We start from the raw sequence: 23,677 nt of genomic DNA, 5'->3' as shown, positions 1-23,677 counted from the left end.
AATCTATGCAAGAGTTGAAAACACAGATTTGTGCCATTAACGTGATTAAATAAAATTGGAAATGTCTCCAAAGTGCTTCAAATAATACCATGGTTTATATTCCATGTCAATACATTATTAAGATTGTGGATATGTCGATTTATAATCTGTAATTTATATCTATAAATTGTAATTGATGTTTATCCATCCATCCATCCGTCTCCAAACGTTGAGCAGGATGTGACGTAGTAGTTGAGCGATCTCCTCTCTCATACCAGTTCCCCTCGCGCTTCAGTTGCTCAGTTGGTGTTTGGTGTGGTCAGCCATTTTCTGCAGTTACAACATTGAGAGCGGAAGTCTTCGGGGAAGAATATCTTCATTTTCATTCTACCAATCATTCATACTTTAAAAATGAGTGATGTCGAGGAGCCACAATTCGAGGGGAGGGTAAGCATTATTGTTGTGTCAACCGTTCTGCAGTTTACTCTCAAATATTCTTTCTTTCATTTTTGCGGTAATGCTCGATTAGCGAACAGCTAACTTTAGCTGCCGCTTTCTTTTGTTTATTTACAACTTAACTGAGCAGATAGATCAGCTGATACATACTTATAGGTTAATAATTCGCAAAATATTTAGTCACTTTAAAGTTTATGAGTCCTTTACAATGTCGAATATCAAATAAATGTAACTACGCTGTTTGTTTTTCACCAGCATGTATTTTTTTGTTTATCAATATGTCCTTTTGGTAGTGTGTTACCTGCTGGACCTAGAATAGTAAGTTATAGTTATTAAAGTAGACATTGAATAGAAATATGTTAATACATGATATTCAATTACTACTACATTCACACAATTGTAGCCTGTGTACTTTTGGTTTCTCTTTCCAACGTTTCTGATCTTTCCCTACCTTCTGTCTCTTACATCATATGATTATATAAGCAAACCAACATCTGTATTTCAAAAGGAGTGGTAAAATTTGAATAGTTCAATTCATTTTTCTCCCTAAATTTCCCATGATCTTAATTGCTCTGAATGTTCTTTTTTCATTAAGGTTATTGGTCGTGAAGGATTTGAAGAGTTAAGGCCAAGAATGTGGAAGAATATTCAAGATAAAAGAAGGCTTTTACAGAGAAAATGTTTACAGAGCAGACGGTTAAGTGGGAAGGGGAAAAAAGAACGGAAGATCGGTCAGATAGAAGCACGCTCGCATTATGTCTAACGCAGAAAAAAGAAAAAAGGTTTCAGATTGGGGTGAAGAAATGAAAAGGAGAGGAAAAATGAAAACTGAACAAATGAAGACCGAAGAATAAAATGCCTGAGAGAAAGGAATAGCCTATACTGAAAACAGAAGAATGAATGAGTCCGTAGGTTAAGTAAATGCAAAATTTGTGTTCCAAGTGTCTTTCTAATCTCTCTTTGATGATCATTTGCATGTTTGTAGCTTTACTATGGTGATTCGGCTAAAGAAAAAGCATCACAAGGACCTGTAAATGTATCGATAATGTTATTAGCATTTTTTTAAATCCATTATATAATTTAAGTAATTCTAACACTTTCCTCCACAGCTGTTATAAAGTGTATGTTTGGATTTCTGCAATTATGAATGTGATGTGGCGTAAGTTAGCTTGCTTTGTGAATGTTTGTCTCGTAAATGTTGTAACACATTGCTGTGACATTAGGAATCCCGCTCACCATCCAAATCGGAGCGGGGCAGTCCTGTCCAACCCAAGAACGAGAGCAGGTCTGGCTCTCCCAGCCCTTCCCGAGCATCCAAACGTTCTGAATCAAGATCCCGATCCCACTCCAAGTCCAGGTTAGACCATACATTAGCTGAATGTCATAAAGCCATTTCTTGATTGGCTTCATGTCTGTTTATTTTGCTATCTCTCACTCTCTGTTTTTGGTCCTTTGCAGGTCCCGCTCTCGTCGGCATTCAAATCGCCGTTACAGCCGTTCTCGGTCTCACTCCCACCGGAAAAAGTCTCGTTCTCGCTCCTACAGCCCTGAATACCGACGCAGACGGAGCCAGAGCGCATCGCCCATGTCTAACCGCCGCAGACACACTGGCAGCCGGGTGAGTTCCATGGTTTGGGGTCAAAGTTCAAATGGGCCACAGCTGCAGTTAAATATAGTTCACTCAAAAATGAAATTGTCATTGATATTGTCATTATTTATTCACCGTAAACCCATGTGCTGTTGTTGTTGTTTTTTTCATAAAAGTTTATTTTTTTTAATACATTTTATACCAAGTCATAAAATAAATAACAGCATACAGTAGTGGTTCTCAACCAAGGAGCCGGCGGCCTCAGCAAACTTCTGGGGTGGCCAGGATCACAATGATGAGGATTTAATTATGGTTAATTAATTTAATGTATCAATACTCCCAGCTACTGATAAAAAAACAAATACATTTTGGGGGGGAAAGCAGCTTTGTCATAATTGCAGCTGAAAAATACTGGAAATATCTTAGCCTATATGGGGCATATTGTGTTGGAAATTAGGGGAATTTCGAGTCAAAAAGTTTGAGAACGACTGGCTTACAGGTTTGTAACAACATGAGGGTGAGTGAATAAAGACAGAATGTTCATTTTTGGGTTAACTATCCCTTGAAATCAACTCAATTAAGAGCTATGTGGTCCCGTTTTTGATTAAAAGATTTTACCATTTTTAACAGCTACGCTTAAAATGTAACACAACTTGATTTATGTATTTTTAAAAAGTGATGTTTTAAATACTAGTCTCAAACTTGTGAGTCTCTGGTTTTGTACAAAATGCATGCAAACCCCCATCACAGCCTCACGGGGATGAGCATGACTGTCTTTAATAACCCCTTTTATTCCCTCTTATTACATCAACAGAGCTCACACAGCCATGACTCCAAAAAAGACTCACACAGTCATGGTGACGCCAGGGTATGTGGACCTTTCTTAACCTTTTAACAATGATCACTAGACCAGACAGGTCTCCATGTTGCTTTTTAAAGGGGTTAAGAGGTCCTTTTGGTGTCTTTTAAGAATCGCTTTGTCCTCCTGCAGTGACTGTGAAGGCCCTTCAGATGGCTCATGCAATGACCATATTCATACCATAATGCCTTAAGAAATGTTTTGTTGGACGGAAAGCTGTAATGTTTGTTCTTGCATTAAACATCTCTGTAACAGGGGTTATTAAATACTGTCACACAGTTACCCGGAGAAATTTCAGGAAATTAAGCAGTCATGTTGATTTGCCGTCCCACCAGAGAAAGCAATGAAGTATTTCCTGAAAAATGGTACATCCACCTCTGTTTAGTGGTGTAACAATAAACACTGGGAAACCTAGAATGGTTATTTCATACAAAAAGAATGTTGAGCTGCTTTCCATCACGTCCAGTAATTATTTAATGTCATTGCATGTGAATATTTTTTTTGTGATCTAAAATTTGATACAAAGAACTGAATTGCAGCATGTTTTTTTTTTCTTTTACTTAAGTTAATGTCTCATCAAAGAAGCGATAATGTAAGTTTAATATTTACATATTTATATGAACAGTAATATTTGTAAATAAATGAAATGAAAGGTCATAGACACAATGTTGTATTGTATTATTTGGTGGTTATTACATTTTTGGTGTTTTGAATCATCTGTCTTGTGTTCTAGTGCTCACACCTCTGTCCCTCTTACAGGCCAATCCAGACCCAAACACATGTCTAGGTGTGTTTGGTCTCAGTCTGTACACAACAGAGCGAGACCTGAGAGAGGTCTTCTCACGTTACGGCCCTTTAGCCGGTGTCAACGTTGTCTACGACCAGCGAACGGGGCGCTCTCGCGGTTTTGCCTTCGTCTACTATGAGCGCATCGACGATGCTAAAGAGGTACGTCCCCAACTGTAAAAGATCTGCCAACACATATTCATGGGCTAAAGCCGGGGACACACTTAACGACTGTAAGGCCGATTATGAATGTAATTTCATTCCCAAACGTGCCGAGTCAGAGACGGTTGCGTTCAGTCGTGTTTAAAATCTATTCCAGTAATTGGAAACAGTCTGTAAGTGTGTTCAGTTCAGTCTTAGAATGTTTCAGCTAGTCAATAAGTGTGTCACCGGCATAAGAGGTTTAGCCATTGACTTAATTGTAGCTTAAGGACAACTTCGGATTACCTGTTGTAGCCAAGTGAACACATTGACTTATAAAGAGTTTCCCATACAAAATCGGACTGGAAAAGTCATGATAATTTCAGTATTGCAATAAGGCGTGTTTCAAAGTATTTTGCTATAAATTGCTTGTCAAGTAGAATGTTCTTGCATGCAATAGTAAGGTGAGCGATTAAATCAGTTAAACAGTCTGAATTATCAATTAGTGAATAGGTCTGCAAAACTTCCTTTAATCTGTCAAAACAAGACATTTTCATTTATATGGTTCAGTGCTCTGTAAATATATCTTGTCTAAAAAGACCATGTGTCCCTCACCATAGGCAATGGAGCGGGCTAACGGCATGGAGCTGGATGGAAGACGCATCAGGGTGGATTATTCCATCACTAAACGTCCACACACACCCACACCAGGGATCTACATGGGTCGGCCCACACAGTGAGTATTTTCCAGGCAAAATAACAAGAAGCAAGTGGCTAGTAGGATGGTTTTTAATGACACTTCAAATATGACTCTTAGTAATGGAGGCGGGAGCAGCAGCAGCAGCGGCGGCGGCGGAGGTGGCCGGAGACGAGACTCATATAATGATCGTGGCTATGACAGATATGACCGATATGACGAGTATGACTACAGATACAGGTAACGTGAATATACATACAGCATTTGCCAAAAGTAATTTGTTTTTAATGGCCCTACAAGTTCAGTTAAACCATCAAAATATGATAATTTTTTTTATATTTTTTTATAATTTACGCTATAATTTAAGGCATTTGTCTGACAAAATTATTTGGCAAAAACAAGGCAAGCTACAGAAAAAAAGGCATACATTAACTACAGTTATAATCAGTTATTAGTATTTAGTTGGTTCAACTCTTGTTTTTTTTGGCATGCTGCTTTCTCTCAAATAAACAAATGTCTAATAATATTTTAATAAAGTTTGACTTTATTAGGCTGAACATCACTTAAGGCCACTACTGTGTACTGCAGAGACAAACATTTGCATTGTGCGAAATGTAAAAATCCTTGTGGATCCTGATCCGTTCTTCTCTTTTCCAGCAGGAGGCGCTCTCCGTCACCTTATTACAGCCGGTACAGGTCTCGCTCAAGATCTCGCTCATACAGCCCACGTGAGTGGATTTAAACGCCTTGAGCAATCTAAATTTTCCACATATGCCCAAGTACATGACTGCTTTATAAGCCTCAACTTCTAGAGTGTATTACTCATGAAATTCACCAGTTAGGTCACAGAATTGTGTACAATGTGATGGATATTTTAATTATAGACTCATGCTAATAGAACTTTTATGTTTTGCAGGACGATACTAAGAAGATCCGGATGACTTCTTTCTTTTTGCCTGTTTGCATCAAGCTATACATTTATAAAAACATGAAGTACATGTAAACTCACTGTACTGGAGAGATTTGTTTAATAAATGTCTTAATTTGTAGACTCCCTAGTGTATAAGTTTAGGGTTTGTGGAGATCATAAATACTGTCATCAGAGGGTTTTATGTGCGAGACTTCTTTTTTTGTTTGTGTAGTGTGCTCCTATGGTGTGATATGAACTTTCTTAAATACTGGGCATCTTTTAGCGGGTGTGTATGCTGTAGTAAGAGTGTGAGTTGCTGTACATTTGTGTGACAGAGCATTGTGTACTTGAGAAAGCAAGCTGAGATTGCCTGTTTATCTGTGACATAAAAAAACTTTATTTTCAGGATTAATTTGTGTCGCTTTGTTTCTTTCTCAAGAAATAAAGAGCTCAAAATAAAATGTGTTTCTTTCTATTCTGACAAGACATGCTTTGATGTGCTACTTAGTCTTGTGAATGTTCTTCAAAGTGTGAATACAAGCAATGTACTACACATAATCTAATGTCAGCTTGCCTTAATAATTACCATAACCATAGACATCAAAAATGTGTGAAGAAACATCTGAATTATTGCTAAGAAATGTGTTTCTAGCTAGTAAATAATGTTCAACTATTTTTTTTTTAAAAAGTGTGGTTACTCACAATGCGAAATGATTTTAAACTTCAAACATTCAAATATACAAATGCTTGAATTTTATTAAAATGTAATTATGTCATGAAATTAATAACTGAAAAGAACATTGACCATTTGTATGATTATCAGATTGTGTTGTCATAATGCAATGAGATGTGCACAACAGTTTTAAATCACTCTTTATTATAGCACAAGAAAAGATTTAATACAAATCTTACAAAAAATGTTTTTACAAAACAAAGTGTAGTAACAATTTATCCTAAAATAATTCAAATAAATGCTTTTGCATTTTGTGTAAAGCTGCATGGTACATCAATACTAATAAACGCACCTCTAATATATCAGTATGTGTTCAGTTTTTAAATACACTCTATATAAGTTAATCCTATAATATTTAATATTCCACTATAGAGCTGTTTTTTCCCCAACCATAGACATAGGCATGGGCCGAATACATGCTGGCTTCACTGTTTATAGTACAAATTTAATGTTGAGGGCAAATATATCATATTTCAGTAACACATTTTTTTTTAGCTACTTTCATTGATACAAACATCATATAAGAGACATTAGTTAACATGCATTCAATTTGTTCATACTACACATGTATTATAGTAGGCTATATAAATTGTCAAGAGGGTCCACAGATTTTATAAGACACCTTTGTTGTGAATATGTAATGTGTTTGAAATCAACTATATTAAACTACGAGAACAAGCCTACAAGGTTCTCCATTAGAGGAGCATGGAGGACTTGGCTACGTTAGACTGTCGGCCATATTGTTTTCACCTATCCAGGCATTTCAGATCAGTGGCGTGGATGAGTAAGGAAATTCTGAGACAAGACCATTGTTTAGATTCCGCTCCCTGATATGGCCTGTAAGTGACATGAGGCCAGCACTCCTACATTTTTAATAAAAGTATTTTGAATATATAGAAATTAGCAAATTAGTCTACAGAGACAAAACAGACTGGTGGGCTTAAAAGTTGCATCGCTAACTGCCTCTCGTATAAGTCAATGAACTCAAATCATTTTGTTACTTCTCATACCAAAATACATACACGGCCATCTTTTATGCACATTTAAACAGGCTGTATTCAGCTGTCGGTGTATTGTGATTATTAAAAAAAAAAGATCATTTTTTTCTTAGTAAACATTCATAATATCATATGAGACTATTCTTTTATCGTGATGTGATGCATAGACGTAACAAATCTTACATTTACAAAGCTTTATTTGAGAAGAAAAAGGATAACTTTAAGTCATATTCTTGTCTGCTTTTTAAAATTCTTGATAATCAATGACTCAAGGCTGCAGTCTTTAAGATCTTATAAATATGCAATAAAACCACCGACCGCATACTCGCTTGAAGAACTTCAACAAACCCAAATGTCATGAAAAATGGACATCACACAAAAACATGCCATCCTCTCACATACGTCAACTTGCACGCAGAATAAGCTATTTAAGCCACACAACAATACCTTAAAATATTTTCTTTTACTACACATTTTTATTCCTACATTTCCAGCCCATTCCAGCAATTAAAATATTAGGTGACTGTTGGATACATTAAATAACAGTCTTTACTCTGGAAAATGTCCTCTGCATTTGTTTTGTGGATATTCTTCAGTGCACATCATCAATTTGTTAGCATACATTAGTGCAACTAAATACATTCCAATACCAAAAATGGTCCATATTAGTCCATTCAAATGTTCCTGGAAATGAGCATGAGGAGGGAATTAGAGCACATTGTATGAAACACTCAAAATATCATTGTTTGCATAAGTACAAATTATTATTTTATATTGTGCTTTACAAAAAAATATTTCCAGGAATGGAGGGCATTCGTAGCGTTTAATACCTCTGTAGGTTGTTGTACACTTTTTAATTATATAAGAGTGTGACAACATCTAGCTTTGTTCTGCTTGAGACAATGAGCAAATTATTAGATTTGTTTTTCAGGTCTGTTGTGATTTTCAAACAGTACGCACTACATTTAAACAGTCTCTCTAACCAAGCATGTATAAAACATTTATATTAAATCTCTTATTATTATTATTATTCCAATCCTCTGTTCGTTAGCATTCAAGAAACCCCCAAGCTTGCAGAGCTTTGATTTTTGAGGCCCCACAGTCAAAGGTCAGGCCCACCTCGTCACATGGGTTATGCAACTTTTTTTTTTTCTTAAAATGAATTTGAGACCAATAGGCGATTAGTAAATCCCTTCTTCATTCTCAAATCAATATAAAAAACAAAACCTTGTGATTTTTAACAATCAAATATTCAGACTGTACAAGGATAGCTTTATACAGGCCATGATTTACAAATAATTTATGTAGCCCAAGATTTATAATAATTCTTGTTGTTTTATTTATTTATGGATCACAATCATCATTATTATTTCTTAATACTAACATCTCAAAATAACAACATTGAAGGGAAATATGCAATACGTAAAACGTTCAACTTTACATTGTGTAAAGGCACAGTAATAATAATACAGATGTTCTGCAACATAACATTAAACAGTTTATTTAAGCTTTCTTCTTTTAAATATCAAAACAGGATAAAGTGAATGAATAACTGAATAAACGTAGCCTACGTAACGTAGTCTAAATGACTATCCAACACATTGTTTAAGATGACATTAGTAGCCTAACCTAAAAAAAGGTTGTTGTATGTAATTGTGACGTTTGTTAAAGTAAATATATGAACTATGAGTTCTTTGACATGAACACAGGAAGCAGGTTGGAAAAAAAACAATTGGAAGATGTGAATCAGTACCGCCATTTTCTGTATAAATGCACGGTGGTTCATACAGCCAAGAACATAAACATCGACTAAACTGTCATAAAATATGTCCTTAAAACAAAACCAAGAGGATTGAAGAAGAAGTCGGTTTTCAAAAAATTACTTATTTGAGAACACGAAACAAAACTACTTGCTAAACACGAAACTTCCATGGAAGTTTCTGAAAGCAAATTATTCAAAAACATGGCGATAGCTGCACAGAATGTTCCATACATCCACTCATAAGGGAACATAATCTGAAAACAGTACAAAATCTGAGACGGTACATAAAATACGTTTTAACTTACAAAGTGATTAAATCCACTGTTCCTCAACGAAAGCGAAGCTAACATCAATTCTTGCTCTTGTTAGCCTTTTGTTTGTATATAATATATATGCTACGATTAAAACGTATTTATGTTATCGTTTGGGTCACTAATTCGACTTAAAACGGCAAATTATCCCGGTGCTTTCAAGGAAAGCCCGTAGATTTCCATCGTTACACCAATATTTACCACCCTCAATCCGCGTACTATATAAACAATGTTTTCCTATAGAAAACGTCTCTCCTGACGGGTGGAGCAACGGGTCGCATTCCTTTTCAATAACATGCATTTTAAAGCAACCTCACTAACATACTGCACGAATGTAAATGTTTAGTGATTTTATAAAGCATTTATTATCACAATCTATATAAAAGTTTACTATAAGAAATTGACGTTGTAAAAGGGGGGCAATGAAAATGAGCTTCCGATCTGACCAACGAATGAGGGGAGGCGAATCCCCCACACAAAAGGACTGGGTATCTAAAGGCAACGTCTCCTAACATAACGTTATATATACCAACAAACAAGTTTTCAGAATCAGAAAATGTTCTATATGCAACACATTCATGCGAACTGTCTCGAAATACCTCATGAAAAAACGAAGTCCTCCTCCACATATTCTTTTCTTTGCATGCCTTTATCTTTTAAATCTGAAACGAAAAGAAAATGTAAAGTGCATAATGTGTTCCGGTTTCTAGTTTTGAGACTGGATGAAGTAATTCCACCCCATAGTAGACTTTTCGCGCCTGGATTTGTACCGAAGAACAGTGGATGAAAACCAATGAATGAACAGTCGGCGCAGCAGACAGCGAGAGTAGTAAAGCAGAAAGGAGCTGCGTTTTCATTGGTCTCCTGTTCGACCAATAGGAGCGCTTCATGTGCGTGCCATTCTATAGTAGTATTTCAGTTGTGCAAGCCATACTACTGGCATCTAGGCCCACATTGAGAAGTCAGCTGTTGTTACTTCTTACATTTTTATGTGCCATTTAAAGTTCACGTCTATGGCACTAAAATAAGCTAGTTCTATTTAATTATGAGAAAACCAAATTAAGATGTCGGTGCTCTAAGTATGAAGATAACCCTCTTCGTAGGATTTTAAAGTAGAAACATGGCTATAATGCTGCTATAGAACAAACCACGATGTATGGCTTACTCTAATTCTGCAATTCTGTTTGTGTCTCAATGAGTAAAAAAAAAAGCTAAATAAATATTGGTAAGACAGAATCTGGGATAAAAGTAAATTGTCGAGAAAAAGAACATTGCCACCACATTTCCAAAACATTGGCCCTGGCTAAAAAAGAAATAGGCTAAAGATTGATACGTGAAAAACAGTAATTAATAAAATAATTTAGGGAAAAAAAAGCACAAAGTTCATTCGAAACTGCGTATCTAATATGTGATTACCCTGAAGGTGCTGGACAGTGTTATTTAATTATTTGAATCATAGTTTTACCTTAATATGTGCGATTATCTTTGCTAATGGTTACAGATTTGTTTAAAATGTATCAAATATAGCATATTTAATTAGCTGATGTGTGTACGTCGTGTGACGTTTGGTAAAACCAAAGATGAAAATATTTTTAGGAATATTCCTCATTTCATTTAAACGCCAGGTAACAAATTATCTAAATTCCCTTGAATTAAATCGCGAGGGAGCGAGGGACCTGGATCACGTAAAAATAACAGAAAAAAATTCTTGACGTGGCCGTCTTATGTAGGATAACCTGTAATACTGCCACTAGTAAAGTTTTTTTGTTGTTGTTGACATTTTAGAACGACACTTCAGGTTGCGCTACATATCTCGCAGCCCCAGCACAAAATGAATACGCCCTAACTATCCGAAATCTGTCGAACGTGTCATATTGCATTAATTGTACAACTTGAATATTTACCAAAAACTGACTTTCTCTGTTTTTGTGTACAGAAAAATCTTTAAGGAATCCAACACGACCTGTGTGTGTGTGTGTGTGTGTGTGTGTGCGTGACAGAAAGAGAGGGGGAGAGAAAGAGGCGCATGGGCGTGGGCCCTGTGTAAATGCCTTCGCTTTACGTGGAAGGTCGAGCGATTTGCAGGCCGCACGTCCACATATTTATGCAACTCGTCTTTTTCTGTGGAACCGTGAAAGAAATGTAGCGAATTATCAGGGAAGAACTCTAAAGTATATTGCATGAACAAACACAGGCCTATGATCTCCTCCCCGCTGTGCCAGAAGGAGGCCCGCCTTAACCACTCGCCATTATGACTTTTCTATGTTGCGCATGGCCCTCCCCTTTCTTTAGGCACCGGAAGTGTTTAATTCGCTTTGTTCAGTCGGGTCAGGTCACATTACATTAGGCCACAATACTGTACAGTTATGAAGACGTATTAGCGTAACATAAATGTAGCCTACCACACATGTAGCTGTGTTAATAATAGCCTACATAGTTACGCGTGTAGGACTTCTTAATGAAATAGCAGAGAAGAGGCATAATTTAAACCATGTCCCTTGACTGATTGCACGCTGTCTCAGTTTTACAGAGGTTTATTAATTGCATTTCATATAATGTATAGAAAATAAAGTAGACGCTGTATGAATGGCAGACCCTCCCCCTCGTCCCCTATATGGCAGCCCACCATAAGCGCAGATAACATTGTTGGCTTTTAGCGCTGAGAGCGAGAGTGCGTGCAACGCCTCTTTACAACTCCAACAACAACCAATAAGAGCGCAGAATTGCATTAGTAGAGAAAAGTCCACCGAACGGAATATCATTGAACGGTACAACGAGTACAGCTAGCTTTGCACGGGATCCCTGCAAATGCACTCTCTCTCTCTCTCTCTCTCTCTCTCTCTCTCTCTCTCTCTCTCTCTCTCTCTCTCTCTCTCTCTCTCTCTCTCTCTCTCTATCTCCCCCCACCCCAGTCATCCCTGTGCCATTTTCCCCCAATCCGACACTTAATTGAGCAACCGGGACACCTCACGTGCAGGACTGATTTGTAGTTTGAACACGTGGCTCATTGAAAAAGGCAGAACTTAGGGTTTTTTTGTTTTCCGTTTTCTTGATGTTATTGAGAGGCGGTGCCTACACAAACGTGTCTGACAATTTAGTCGCATCGCCAAAGAATAAAGAAACTTTCTCTGGTTTCCTCCTAGCCCTTGCCTCGCAGAGGTGACGGAATAAATAATTCAGCTCGTTTAAATCAAGAGGAAACGCGAGTGCGCGCAACCACGGCGGCGATCTCGTCCATCAAATATCTCAGTAGCTTGGAGTGATTGGGAGAACACTCCCAGACCCTCCGCTGAGCGACAGTGCGGTTCTCTCTCCAAACACTGCCCATCCGAGCGACGCGATAAAGGGCTGCCCCTCTGCAACACGGTCGCTCTTTTTTTGTATACAACAAAATGAATAAGCTTTACATTGGGAACGTGAGCGAGCAGGCGAGCGCGCTGGACTTGGAAAGTATCTTTGAGCAGTGGAAGATACCTTTCAGTGCACCCTTTCTCGTAAAAAGTGGCTACGCGTTTGTGGATTGCCCCGACGAAAAGGTAGCGATGAGGGCCATTGACACTCTTTCAGGTGAGACTTTTATCCGAATGTGATTTTGTCCACCCTCCATATGAATTACAATGCACACGCAGCGGTCGCGTTTAACAATTAAATGCCTATGCAAAGCAGGGATGTGCACGTAGATTGAGCAAGTGTTGAATATTCACTTTCAGTTTTTTAAACCACGGGCTTTACTCGTCGAGAACGCCAAGTCTCGCTTTAGAACCAAAATAACTGAACGGCAAGTGTCCATCAAAGTTGCAGCGTTGCTTGTCTAACCAGGGCGAAATGTGAAATGCTGTGTCCAAGTGGCGAGTGGTTGCACATATTATTTATTTGAATTAAAATTGTCTTCATGTTTGGTGTGGTTTTTAAACGCAGCTCGCAGCTCGTGGAGCACTTTCTGAATGTGAACTGAAGTGTTACTCAGAATTGGTCGTCTTCGAACTTTGCCATTGTAAAATTGTATCACTTTTATCGCTAGCTGCTCTAGAACACCAGGTGGTTGGGTTGCATTGGTGGCTTGTAGGCCTTTCGACTACTCCCCTCGTCTCCAGAAAATGGGTTGATTATGTTTGGGATGAGTGTAAATTGTGTAAAGGCTGCAATATTTGCTGTAAATGGAACGTATAAGTCAGTGGACATTTTCGTGATTTTTCTAAAACAAGTCAGTGTCTCGCTGCTCGTGGCTGAGGCCTTAGCGCAAGCGTGGGGCAAATTTGCCTTCCATGTTTAACCTCTGGGAATTTGTATGCATGATCTTAAAAAAAAAAAAAAATTAAAAACCGATTTTGCTGTAAGATGTCGTGGAAATTTAGTAGCCTACATGTCAGTGTGGTTTCTGTACACGTAACATAAATAGGAATTTAATTTTTTTGCACTTTAGTACATTGTAAACATTTGACAAATAATAGACATTTTGTTTGAAACAAGAATGTGATTTATTAAAATACAATTAATATTTTTCAGGGAAAGTAGAACTCCACGGAAAAGTCTTAGAAGTGGAGCACTCTGTCCCTAAGCGACAAAGGTAAGATTCATTTGTAAATTTCCCAATTTCATCTACGTTGAAATTGAATCCACGTTTTTGTTTTGAATTAATACCTCTAAATTTCTGTCCACTGTAGCCCTGCTTTTAAATGGGGATTCTTGTTGTTTTATTCTTTCAAATGACTCATTTGATTTGTTTTCGTTCATATGATCATTCAAACTGTTATTTGCAAGCTAAATGCATTATTTAGGTTGGTGACGGTGTTTCATGCATCTGCATTAAATGTAAATCTGCCGGTGTGTTTAGTAACAAAATAAGGTGTGGAAGCTACTGGTTGAACCTCCATGGCAGCGTGCGGAATGTGGGTTTTTGTAACAAATCAGAGGCCCTTGATGTGCTGACTTCACATATTTACTGGGCCTTTAGGCCTTGACAAAATGTAGCAAGGAACGTAGCACGGCGTCCAACGTGAGAACACAAACGTAAAAATGAGACCGTGCATTAATGGAGCCATGCTTGCAGTGGCGTCCATTTAAGAAGAAACTACTATTCAGTCATGCCGCTCACTCAGTGCTTCCGCCCCCTCTTCCCCTCCTCGCGCTGCTCAGGCACGAGATGGACTCCTCAGCGCGTGTGGACTGCAAGGGTCGAGGTCTTGTCACAAAACTGGTTTGTGGTTTCACAGGAACTGTAACTACTAAGACCCGGTGTAGGCTAACCCACAAAGCACTGTATCCCAACCGTGTACGATTGGGTTGCCGTTTTATTTTAATCATTAAGTTGACGTAACGACACGATAGGCTCTAATGAATATTCGCCTTATTTTCAATATACGTTCGCCTTACGTAGGCTACACAATTCCTTGGCGTAGCTACTGTGTTTTTATTAATAACTAGCGTGTAGTGTTTTTAATATTGGTTGCTCAGGCAAAAATCAACGCAGTTTACACATAGATTTTACGCGATATAGCCCACATTTATATTTGTTTAATTAAAGACGTTGCATTTAAGCGTTTAAAACGTTTAATTAAAATAAATGCTACGTAGTGTTTGATTACTTTATTTAGATTTTTTTTCTCGTACTGGTTAAACGCATGTTAAGTTAATCTCTTTTAAATTTTAAGGTGGGACTGCTAATGTTAAACTGTTGGTGACATGCAAGCCGTTTGGTTGCCATTTAATTTTTATCTACTAACCGTGTGTCAAACTATGGCTTAATATGCTGAGTTTTGTGTGTAAATTATAGAAAAACTATAATTTAAGTGTGTAATGCTCATTGTGTGTGTGCTGCACATGTGCTATAGCCTACTTGCTGATACGACCAGGTCAGAGGTTGTGTATGTAAAGTTGGTTTGAACTGCGAACCAATGAGAGTTAAGTATAGTGAAATGCATGATGGGAGTGATCTTGCATTCTGTCATGAGTCTAGGCTCAGGCCCTGCCCACCTTTACACGCGCACACACACAAAACATAAGATTTGGGTAAAGTTTGGCCCCTTAGCTCTCTCTCGTGTGTGTGTGTGTGTGTGTGTGTGTGTGTATCAAGGGGTGCTGTGCATGCTATGGAGCCGTTTTCTGGGAGCTTTAGTGTGGTCAGGGTTGCAACGTGTGTACAAGGCTGTATGTACACAGGACTTAATTATTTATGTAAATATTCAGGATTATTCGCCTCAACATTTAGGCTGGATTATTATTTTTTTTCCCTTTTAATTCAGAATTGTAATTTTGCAGCATAGTTAAAATGTTTCATACATAACATGATGACCAGTCAGACTTTAACCAGTCTTGTGTGTACAACGTGAGCTTAGCAGGGGTCTGCATGGACAACCCATTGGCCTTTTAAAAGTTTAGTTTCATACGCCATCTTTCATTTTGTAGCTTCCTCTTGATTACTAGCATAGCCGTTTTCACTCAGAGCTTGCGCTGTATGTGTGTGTGTGCATGCACACGTGTGTGGCGCTTGAAGGGGGGCCCCAACTGGAAAAGAGAGTGGGGGAAAGGGGTCTTCAGCTAGAACAGATACTCTGTTGTGTGTGGAATTTTTTTTTTAACCTTTGTGTGGTCTTTTTATTTTATTTAATAAATATTACAGTCCTGAAATTAGCTATACTTAATGTTACTTTAAAAAAAAAAAAAAATCTATAACGATTGCAAGTTGAGAAGAAAATATTACTAGATATTTGGCTTGCTTTTTACTTTGGTTCAAAAAAATTGCTAATGTAAAAAAAAAAAAAAATGGTTTCAGTAATATAATGTAAAGTGTCCCATACAGCATAAAAAGTTCTTATTTAATTGGTGTATGGTTGAAAACCCTCCCCTACTTTAGCATTTCAAGTCACACAATGTGTAGCTGCTATTTTATTTCTTTGTGCTAATGAATTTGGTGGTAATTTTATCAATTGTATTTTTTATTTGATGTTATTTTATTTAACTTATGCAATATCAACTCTGGTTGAAATGTTCTCTTTTTTTCTTGTCTTTTTACTGTTATGAACTAGTGAGTATAAAACCTAAATATTGAAGTGTCTTGATTCAGACAGAATTTTGGGTTCTCGTGATGGAGTCACGGGCTTGTGAATGATATGCAGCCATGTTTCCTGGTTCCTCCTGGAGTGTTTGTGTTGGGACGTCTACCCCAATCCCCCCATTGCGCTATGTATGTTCTTACACGTGTACACACAGAGACAGTTGTTGCATGTCCGTTGGATTTTGAAGTAAATGAAGATGCCCTCTACTTCCTTTACGTCACAACCAAACCCCCAACCCTTTTTTCCTTTCTTGTCTGTAGGCTAACATGTTACCATGGTAACCAGACCCCACCCCCTGGGGTAGAGAGAGTTTGTTACCCTGAAATGGGGCACTAACACCCCACCCCCGTCTTAACCCCCAACACACACACACACACACACACACACTCTCTCTCCCCTCTTGCTCCTATAGCTTAATCTGCTGTAGGAGAACATTCCATAATGCATTCCCACTGGAATGCAGACCTGGACTGGAAAAGCACACCAATCCCACTAAATTCCTGAAAAGACAAGGGAAGTGTTTAATTCGTATGTCAAACCTGGAATGTCGTACGGCTGTACTTTCCGCTAAAGTTGGTTTTAAGTGAACGTAAAGGCTTACGAAATGGCATTTGGTTCTTTTTTTTTTTTCCTTCTTTTTTTTTTTTTAAATTCACTCACCCCAGTTAATGCTATACTATTGGCCTTGGCTTCCCCCCCCCCCCCCTCTGGTCTCGCATATGTCTCTGTTCATTCAGTTGAGTGCTAATGTTTTCTTTGTGTCTGTTCCTTTTTAGTAGATTTAATTTTGATATGATTGTATGAACTAAGTTTTTTAGATTTAAAATATTGAATGTGTATATATTGCTGTTTTAGGTTATGTAATTCTGTCAGAGCTTAAAGCCACAGTGGATTTTTAGTGAAGCATGGACGGCTTCTCGTGTTGTGTGTAGTATCACTCTTAAAAATATTTTTTTATTTCAATTTGTTTTCTCTATAGGAGCTTTTCTCTGTTAGATGTTAGCATAAGCCCTGAACTACCTGTGGTATTTTTGCCTCACTGGTTACAAATCAAATTTGGATTGCGCTGCCTTGGATTTTTTCACACCACAGACACGCTGGGGAAAACATGTCCAGGAATCACACAGATGTTGAATGCAAGTTGTGATGCATTTTGATCATTCCTGAGATGACTCCCAGTGATTGTTCCCCTCTTGACATGTACACTCTTCATGAGTGCAAATGTCCCTTACACCATGCACAACTTCATCTCTAGGCCTTACTCCATTTAGCGTTACAAAGCTAGGATAGACAGTCTAGTTTTTTTTAACATGCTTTAAGTTTAAGAGTTAATGTGTCAGTGAGTGTTTGAACTTGTCAATTTCAAGGTAAAACAACAAATTAAAAGGTCAAAAATTGTTGCAGGAGTTAATGGTGGTAGTGCATGTCCAAATATTATATCCAAGCTTGTTCCAATTTGCAGAGGCATTATGGTATGACCATTTTGAGTTATTTATTTATTTATTTATTTTTTAGAAAATAGTTGCTACAAAGTCCTGAATTATTTAGATGGTAATGTAGTGCTATTTAAATTTGTTACTGTACAATCTACATGACAGGATATTTTTAGTTTTCCATAATTTTTTTTTGTCTAAATGAATAATCATAAATTCAGCTTAAACTGCTCAATTCGTAACTTTTTTTTGCAGCAAAGACATTGCTGTTATAACAAGATCCTCCATCTGTTTTTTTCACTGTCATTAAAACAACTTGCACAATATGTTGTTTTTAGGTTGTTGTTTTTTTGGGGTGGTGGTTTACTGTCTTTTAGGGAGGTGAAAGCTGACATTTCGATAGCTAGTAATTAGAGCACAATACACTAAGTAAATAATCCCGATCAACCATTGAGTTTATAAAGCCATCAGAACTGTTGATGCACAGGTTTGCTTTAATCACCTATGTGCATCGACATTGATTACTCTATTATGGTGGGTCAGTTTCTTGAACACCACTGTCCTGCGAGTCCCCTATTATTACTTACTATTTAGTCCCCAGTCTATGTACATGTGTAAAATGTGTGTGTTTGAGAGAGGGAGTGTGTCTACCTGTTCAGGTAGAGGCTTGTTTGTTCCCATGTCCTCTGTACATTCTGTTCTTGTTAATGTTAGTGTGTAAATACGCAAGTATACAGACCGTGAACTTTGGAGCCGTGTAAAGTCAAGTGGCCAGTTATAGATCTTTCACAATTGCTACACCAAAACATACACATTATTATTGAAACCTATATTAAAATAAAAGTACTGGTCTTTAAAATCTATACCACCATTAAAATTGATTTTACAGTGCCGACTGACATTTACTGGCTCTGTATAAATCTGAGAAACGCTGTCATTTCTAAATGAATCTGAAGAAAAAGTGTAGGCCATCAGTATCTTTTTTTTTTTTTTATGGAATAATTCATTTGTGCAGTTTATATTAGGATTGTAGCCAAGATGTCTTTGTACTCGTAGTAATGTAAACATTTAAATACCCTGTCAGGGTTCTTGACTGCTACAGGTGTCTTCCTCAAAGCAAACTGACACATTCTTTACATTGACAAAATAGTTGATTCATAAGATATTTGGTTGTAGTCTCTGACCAGTTGGTATTGTAGACAGTGTGGTGTTATGGATTTCTTAAACAAAAAAAAAAAAACCCTGCAGAGTTTAATCAAACTCACCTACCTGTGATCTTTTTATTTTTTATTTAACTTTTGTTTCCTAGTGATCATGAAGAACTTGATTAGCTTTCTAAGGTGTGTTTGATAAGGGTTGGAGCTAAACTCTCTAGGCCAAGATTTGGGGAACCCTGACCTATAGTATAATGTTTGAATCACGTGTGTCCATTATATAAAACCACCTTTAAGTTCACCCTACATTATCTAATTATCTTCATGTCAGTGTTTGAGAAATCAAGGCATGTGGCAATATGCCAAACATCTCAGACATAATGACATCTTGTGTAGTCAGGTTTGCTATATATGCAAAATCAATTCTACAACTGAAGGCTAATTAAAACACATCTGGCTCTGATCATGTACATGTTAAAAAATAACTAGAATTCTATTGACTAAGGGTGTTTAAATCGATACATGAGTCAGCAAGGTGTTCAGACATTGGTAAGAGATTTTTACCTTTGTTTAAGTTTTCATGCTGCTTTATGAAAAGCTAGGGACCTTTGAGGTGATTGATTGAGGCTTTCGGAGACTTCAAGGTGACTGTATTAAATGAGTTTTAAAGGAAACCACTGTCAAAAAGCCTTTTAAGAGGAGCCTTTTCTACCTATTTGAACAGGTTTACTGTCCCCTTTCTGTGGCTGTAACGTACTTAAAACCAACTGATATTTACACTTAAGTCGTTGGACTTTCACCATTTTCTACACTGTAGCTGATTACTTCCTTCACGTATAGTTCCATGAGAAGGATGGGCAACCTTTTTGTATCAATTATCTTGATTTATAAACCCCGATTTCAGACTCAGTTGTAGTAGGAGACTGGTTTACGTTAGGTATCTTTGTTTCCTAATACAACAAATCCCAGGTTGTGTTTGTTCCAGTTGATGGACTCCAGTATGTCTTTTTGCTATCCTGGTATCAATGTCTCACAAAACCACTAGCTTGCTTCCTTCTTGTCTGATGAGTTACTTATGTTTGCTAATATTGCCCCCAACTGGATCCCTAATCTCCAATTACATGTACCATATAGTCAGATAATTTCTTTGAGTTATGAAGGAACAGCTAATGCATGTATTTGCAATACATTGGTGTTTGCAGGTCTACATATTGAAACTGAGGTCTTTAGAATTACTAAAACTCCATCTATGTAGCTTAAATAAACCTAATTTGTTTTCAAGATCAAACCCATTTTCTATTTGCTGTTTGCTATGTTAGAGAGGCTGTTTGATTGGACACAATCTAGCTTTAATTTTCAGTAATTCGTGGAAACCAAAGTGGGAAGTGGACTTCTGGTGACAAGTCTCAACTAAGAAATGGAAAATGTATAGAAATTGACAATTACTACATTGATTTGTAGGGGGGAAAAGCCTATTTCAGAGTGCAAGTATAAATTTTATTTTTATTTTTATTGTATTACAATGACCCCTCTCTTTTTTTTCCAGGAGCTGCAAGCTGCAGATCAGGAATATCCCCCCTCACATGCAGTGGGAAGTAAGTGCTGCTCGCTCTCTCTCTCTCTCTCTCTTTCTTTTTCTTTTTTTTTTTTTCTTTCCTCCTCTGAGGTGAAGGGCCTTGTATGAGGTGTGGTGTTGAAGCCATACTGTGACTTGCTGGCTCACCACCACGCCTCAGCAGCACTATTATTTAAGATAGCAGCCCTCCTGAGTAATGTCCTAGAATTTGACATCTTGGGCCTTGTGTTTTAAGTAATTATCCTTCATATTTATCCTTCATATTAATCAGATGTTTCAAACGGCTTTTGGGGGAGTAGCCCGTTGTGTATGTTCGTTTTAGAGGTGTGTGTGACTTGTGTGTGAGGTTTGAGCTTCGGGAAGCCTCGTCATGTGATGTAGAGTTACAAAAATTGCTTTGAAAAAAGATTTGGATCTAAAATACTTAGCATTAAAAAATTTCCTGATTTGTGCCGTTATCTCACAAGCTGGATGGGTATTATCTGGCTTTTCTTGATTAGTATAGTGTGGGTGCCAGTCTAGAACAGATCTAGTAAAAGCATATGATGTTCAGTTAAAAAAAATCCCCTTTACACCTACTAACCCATTATTCTTGTCTTTCACTTATCAGATCAAACTATCTGTAGAAGTGATTAGTACAGTTCAGTACGCTGCTCTTTGCCCTCCTGCTTCTCATCTGAGCTTGAGACAAGGTCTCACTGACCCTTTGAAAGCGTGCATGACATGCTCGTTTTGCGTGTCCCTCATTCTCGCTCCTTTCTTGCAAGTTTACATGGCTGCTCGTGAACCTAGCCTTACAGAAGTCTACAAAAGTGCTCTGATCATAGGAATCAGTTCAGATTCAAAACTGCGTTGTTTCCCCAGCTTTTGGGGGTGCTGGGTAGGGGGCTTCTCAACTACCAGTTTCATTTTAAATGTATTATTACAGTAGTAGGTCATTGCCTCTTTGATGTTGGATTAAATGTAATGATTTAAAGAAACATTAGAGTCGACAATAACTACAATTAAAATGGCGACTCGCTGTGATTTCCATCATAGATTTAGTCAGCAACATAGGGAGCTTTCGGTGTGTGTGGTTTCTTTTTTTTCCCTAGCCAACTCAATATAGTAAGCTTTAATAGAATTGCTATGTGTGTGTGTGTATATGTGTGTGTGCAAAACCTGCTAATGGCTATTATTATTATTATTATTATTATTATTATTATTATTATTATTATTATATAAGAGGTGTGAATCTTCACTTGCCTCCTGAACCAATTATGTTTTGGAGAAAACCGTTAGATTATAAAATTATTCTCTGCGCTTCATAATGCATCTTTTCCCAATTCTTATTAATAACTTTTTTTTATTTTAATAGAAATAAGAACAAAGATGCAAAAAAACAAGCAGTAAAGCTAAAACAATAAAAGAAAAAAGTAAATAAACAGTGCTTTACTTTTTTCATTTACATCTGTTTATCAGAAGCATTCAAGTAAGACATACAGAAATTGAATAATCAAATGTAAGAGTAATTACTGCATAATCACTGCACACTGTATCATTAGCATCACTTATTCTTGTTTGCAGCAATCCTTTTGCATATTTTATTACAGGTAAAATGAGTAAATAAAGTCTACTGGGATTGTTTGCAGTCACAGTAAAACGAATATATGAAGTGTTGTGAACGATTTAAAGGCTATTTCAATATGTATCGATCATGGTTACTAAAGTTTCTTGACAATATTATCAATTATGTTGATGTAAGTAAACCTGAAAAGCCTGATATATGAAATAAGTCTGAAAAACAAAGTATTGTTATAGTTTATTGCACCTATAGGCAAAAATATTAAGGTTTTAAAAAAGCACGTTTGGAGTATCATAACTGAATTGATACGTTAGGCTTTCATGGCTCTCATAGTATGGTCGTAGAATATGGACTTCATACTCGAGGAAAGAAGCAGAGGTCCAGACTGAGCAAAAATATTACATTTGTAGGCAATATGCAGTTGCTTACATATAAAGATTCAATTCTGATAGCTTGTAAATCAATTAGATATTTATCTATATAGCAGACTACTTGCAAAAAAATGCATATATCAGCTGTCATTTTATATCTTCCAATAATATGTCTTACTTTCTTTAGGTTCACTTCCACTACATAGAACTGTTATTGGTCTTTGATCCATCAGGCAATGCATTGTTTCTGCAGCAACCGTAATGGGGGATCAACAATATGGTATTGGTATTCATATTCCGGACCGAAGCTCTATCTTCACAGCTCAGACTCGAACGTTGCTGTTGGTTCTAGAAAATATTGAGAAGGGTCGAGACTGTTTAATTACCTCCTACTCAATGTCTTGTCTTCAAGCTCTTGAATCCATAAAGACTGACCACTTTGAGATTGAAGTTTTAACTAAACTAGTGCTTTTACAGAAGGAAAACGATATTTTTCTGGGTTCTGGGAAGCGACTGCCAGGGAAGTGCTTGACCTGGAAATATCAAATACCACCTTCTGAAGCCAGACCATTAATTAGCTTATACGTCACTAACAAGTGACAGATGGAATGGAATTAATATAAAAATAATAAACTCTATGAAAGAAAGCCCAGGATAAAAAGACCTGACCAAGTCGTCTTGACTGGGTCACTCAAGACTCGCATGTGGATTTCTATCAAAAGGCGAAACTCCTCCTTTGACTCTTGTCATGTTCCTTTGACTGGTAAACATATTCTGTTGGACTGTAATTTTTATGATGCTACCAGAAAACATTGTCAAGTTGAAATGTTCAATATAGTATTTTAAATGGCATGGATTGTTTACCTTGTGTTTGTCATATAAATAGCCCTGATGCTAACATGGCATTCATTTTAATAAACTAAAGATATTTAAATGGTTAGTTTTATGATCAAAGCTCCGTATTTTTTTTTTATTGTGGGGCAAATGTACAAAGAAACAGTCCTCAAAAGCCTGATGTATCTTTCTTTAAATACAATGTTTATTTTTGTATGGTTGGTTGTAAGAATAATCAAGTAAACTGGAGTTGCTTTAGTCCAGTATGTGTTTTTAAAGTAAATTTATTCTTGCATATACTTTATAATCTGTAAAGATTTCACCATAAAATGATACTTGTATTATCAAGTAAAAGAAAATAAACACCTTAATGTGATGAAGTATAAACTATCAATCATAAGGCATGTAGTAGATTGTGAACAACAGGTGTTTCAGCGAAATTGTGATTATGCTGAATTGAGGCCTTAGAA

General features: G+C 37.1%; 2 protein-coding genes across 11 annotated transcripts in view; both read left to right on the top strand.

Annotated features, from left to right (window-relative positions):
• Positions 1 to 189: 189 nt before the first annotated feature.
• Positions 190 to 6,449, top strand: tra2a (transformer 2 alpha homolog). 7 transcript variants are annotated; one of them, XM_081377312.1, is made up of 11 exons: positions 273 to 426; positions 1,031 to 1,343; positions 1,659 to 1,792; positions 1,894 to 2,053; positions 2,838 to 2,891; positions 3,448 to 3,474; positions 3,642 to 3,830; positions 4,430 to 4,545; positions 4,627 to 4,746; positions 5,164 to 5,234; positions 5,423 to 6,449. In XM_081377312.1, the coding sequence occupies exons 2-11, from the start codon at positions 1,332 to 1,334 to the stop codon at positions 5,431 to 5,433; spliced, it is 894 nt and encodes a 297-aa protein (XP_081233438.1). In that variant the 5' UTR covers positions 273 to 426; positions 1,031 to 1,331; the 3' UTR covers positions 5,434 to 6,449. The 7 variants fall into 7 exon arrangements, with proteins under 7 accessions (XP_081233436.1, XP_081233439.1, XP_081233437.1 ...); XM_081377314.1 differs by having other exon boundaries at positions 277 to 426; positions 5,167 to 5,234; XM_081377310.1 differs by lacking the exon at positions 1,031 to 1,343 and having other exon boundaries at positions 190 to 426.
• Positions 6,450 to 11,975: 5,526 nt separating this feature from the next.
• The window catches only part of igf2bp3 (insulin-like growth factor 2 mRNA binding protein 3), a 31,875-nt gene continuing 20,173 nt past the window's right edge, over positions 11,976 to 23,677 (top strand). For all 4 annotated transcript variants that reach the window (XM_081377307.1, XM_081377306.1, XM_081377305.1 and 1 more), the window contains exons 1-3: positions 11,976 to 12,787; positions 13,727 to 13,787; positions 20,409 to 20,457. In XM_081377307.1, the coding sequence (XP_081233433.1) occupies positions 12,613 to 12,787; positions 13,727 to 13,787; positions 20,409 to 20,457 (285 nt within the window). In that variant the 5' untranslated portion in view covers positions 11,976 to 12,612. The remainder of the gene's footprint in view (positions 12,788 to 13,726; positions 13,788 to 20,408; positions 20,458 to 23,677) is intronic.

This window comes from Scardinius erythrophthalmus, assembly GCF_964197995.2.
Source record: "Scardinius erythrophthalmus genome assembly, chromosome: 10".
NCBI lineage: Eukaryota > Metazoa > Chordata > Actinopteri > Cypriniformes > Leuciscidae > Scardinius > Scardinius erythrophthalmus.
This window is presented reverse-complemented; position numbering and strand designations above follow the sequence as displayed.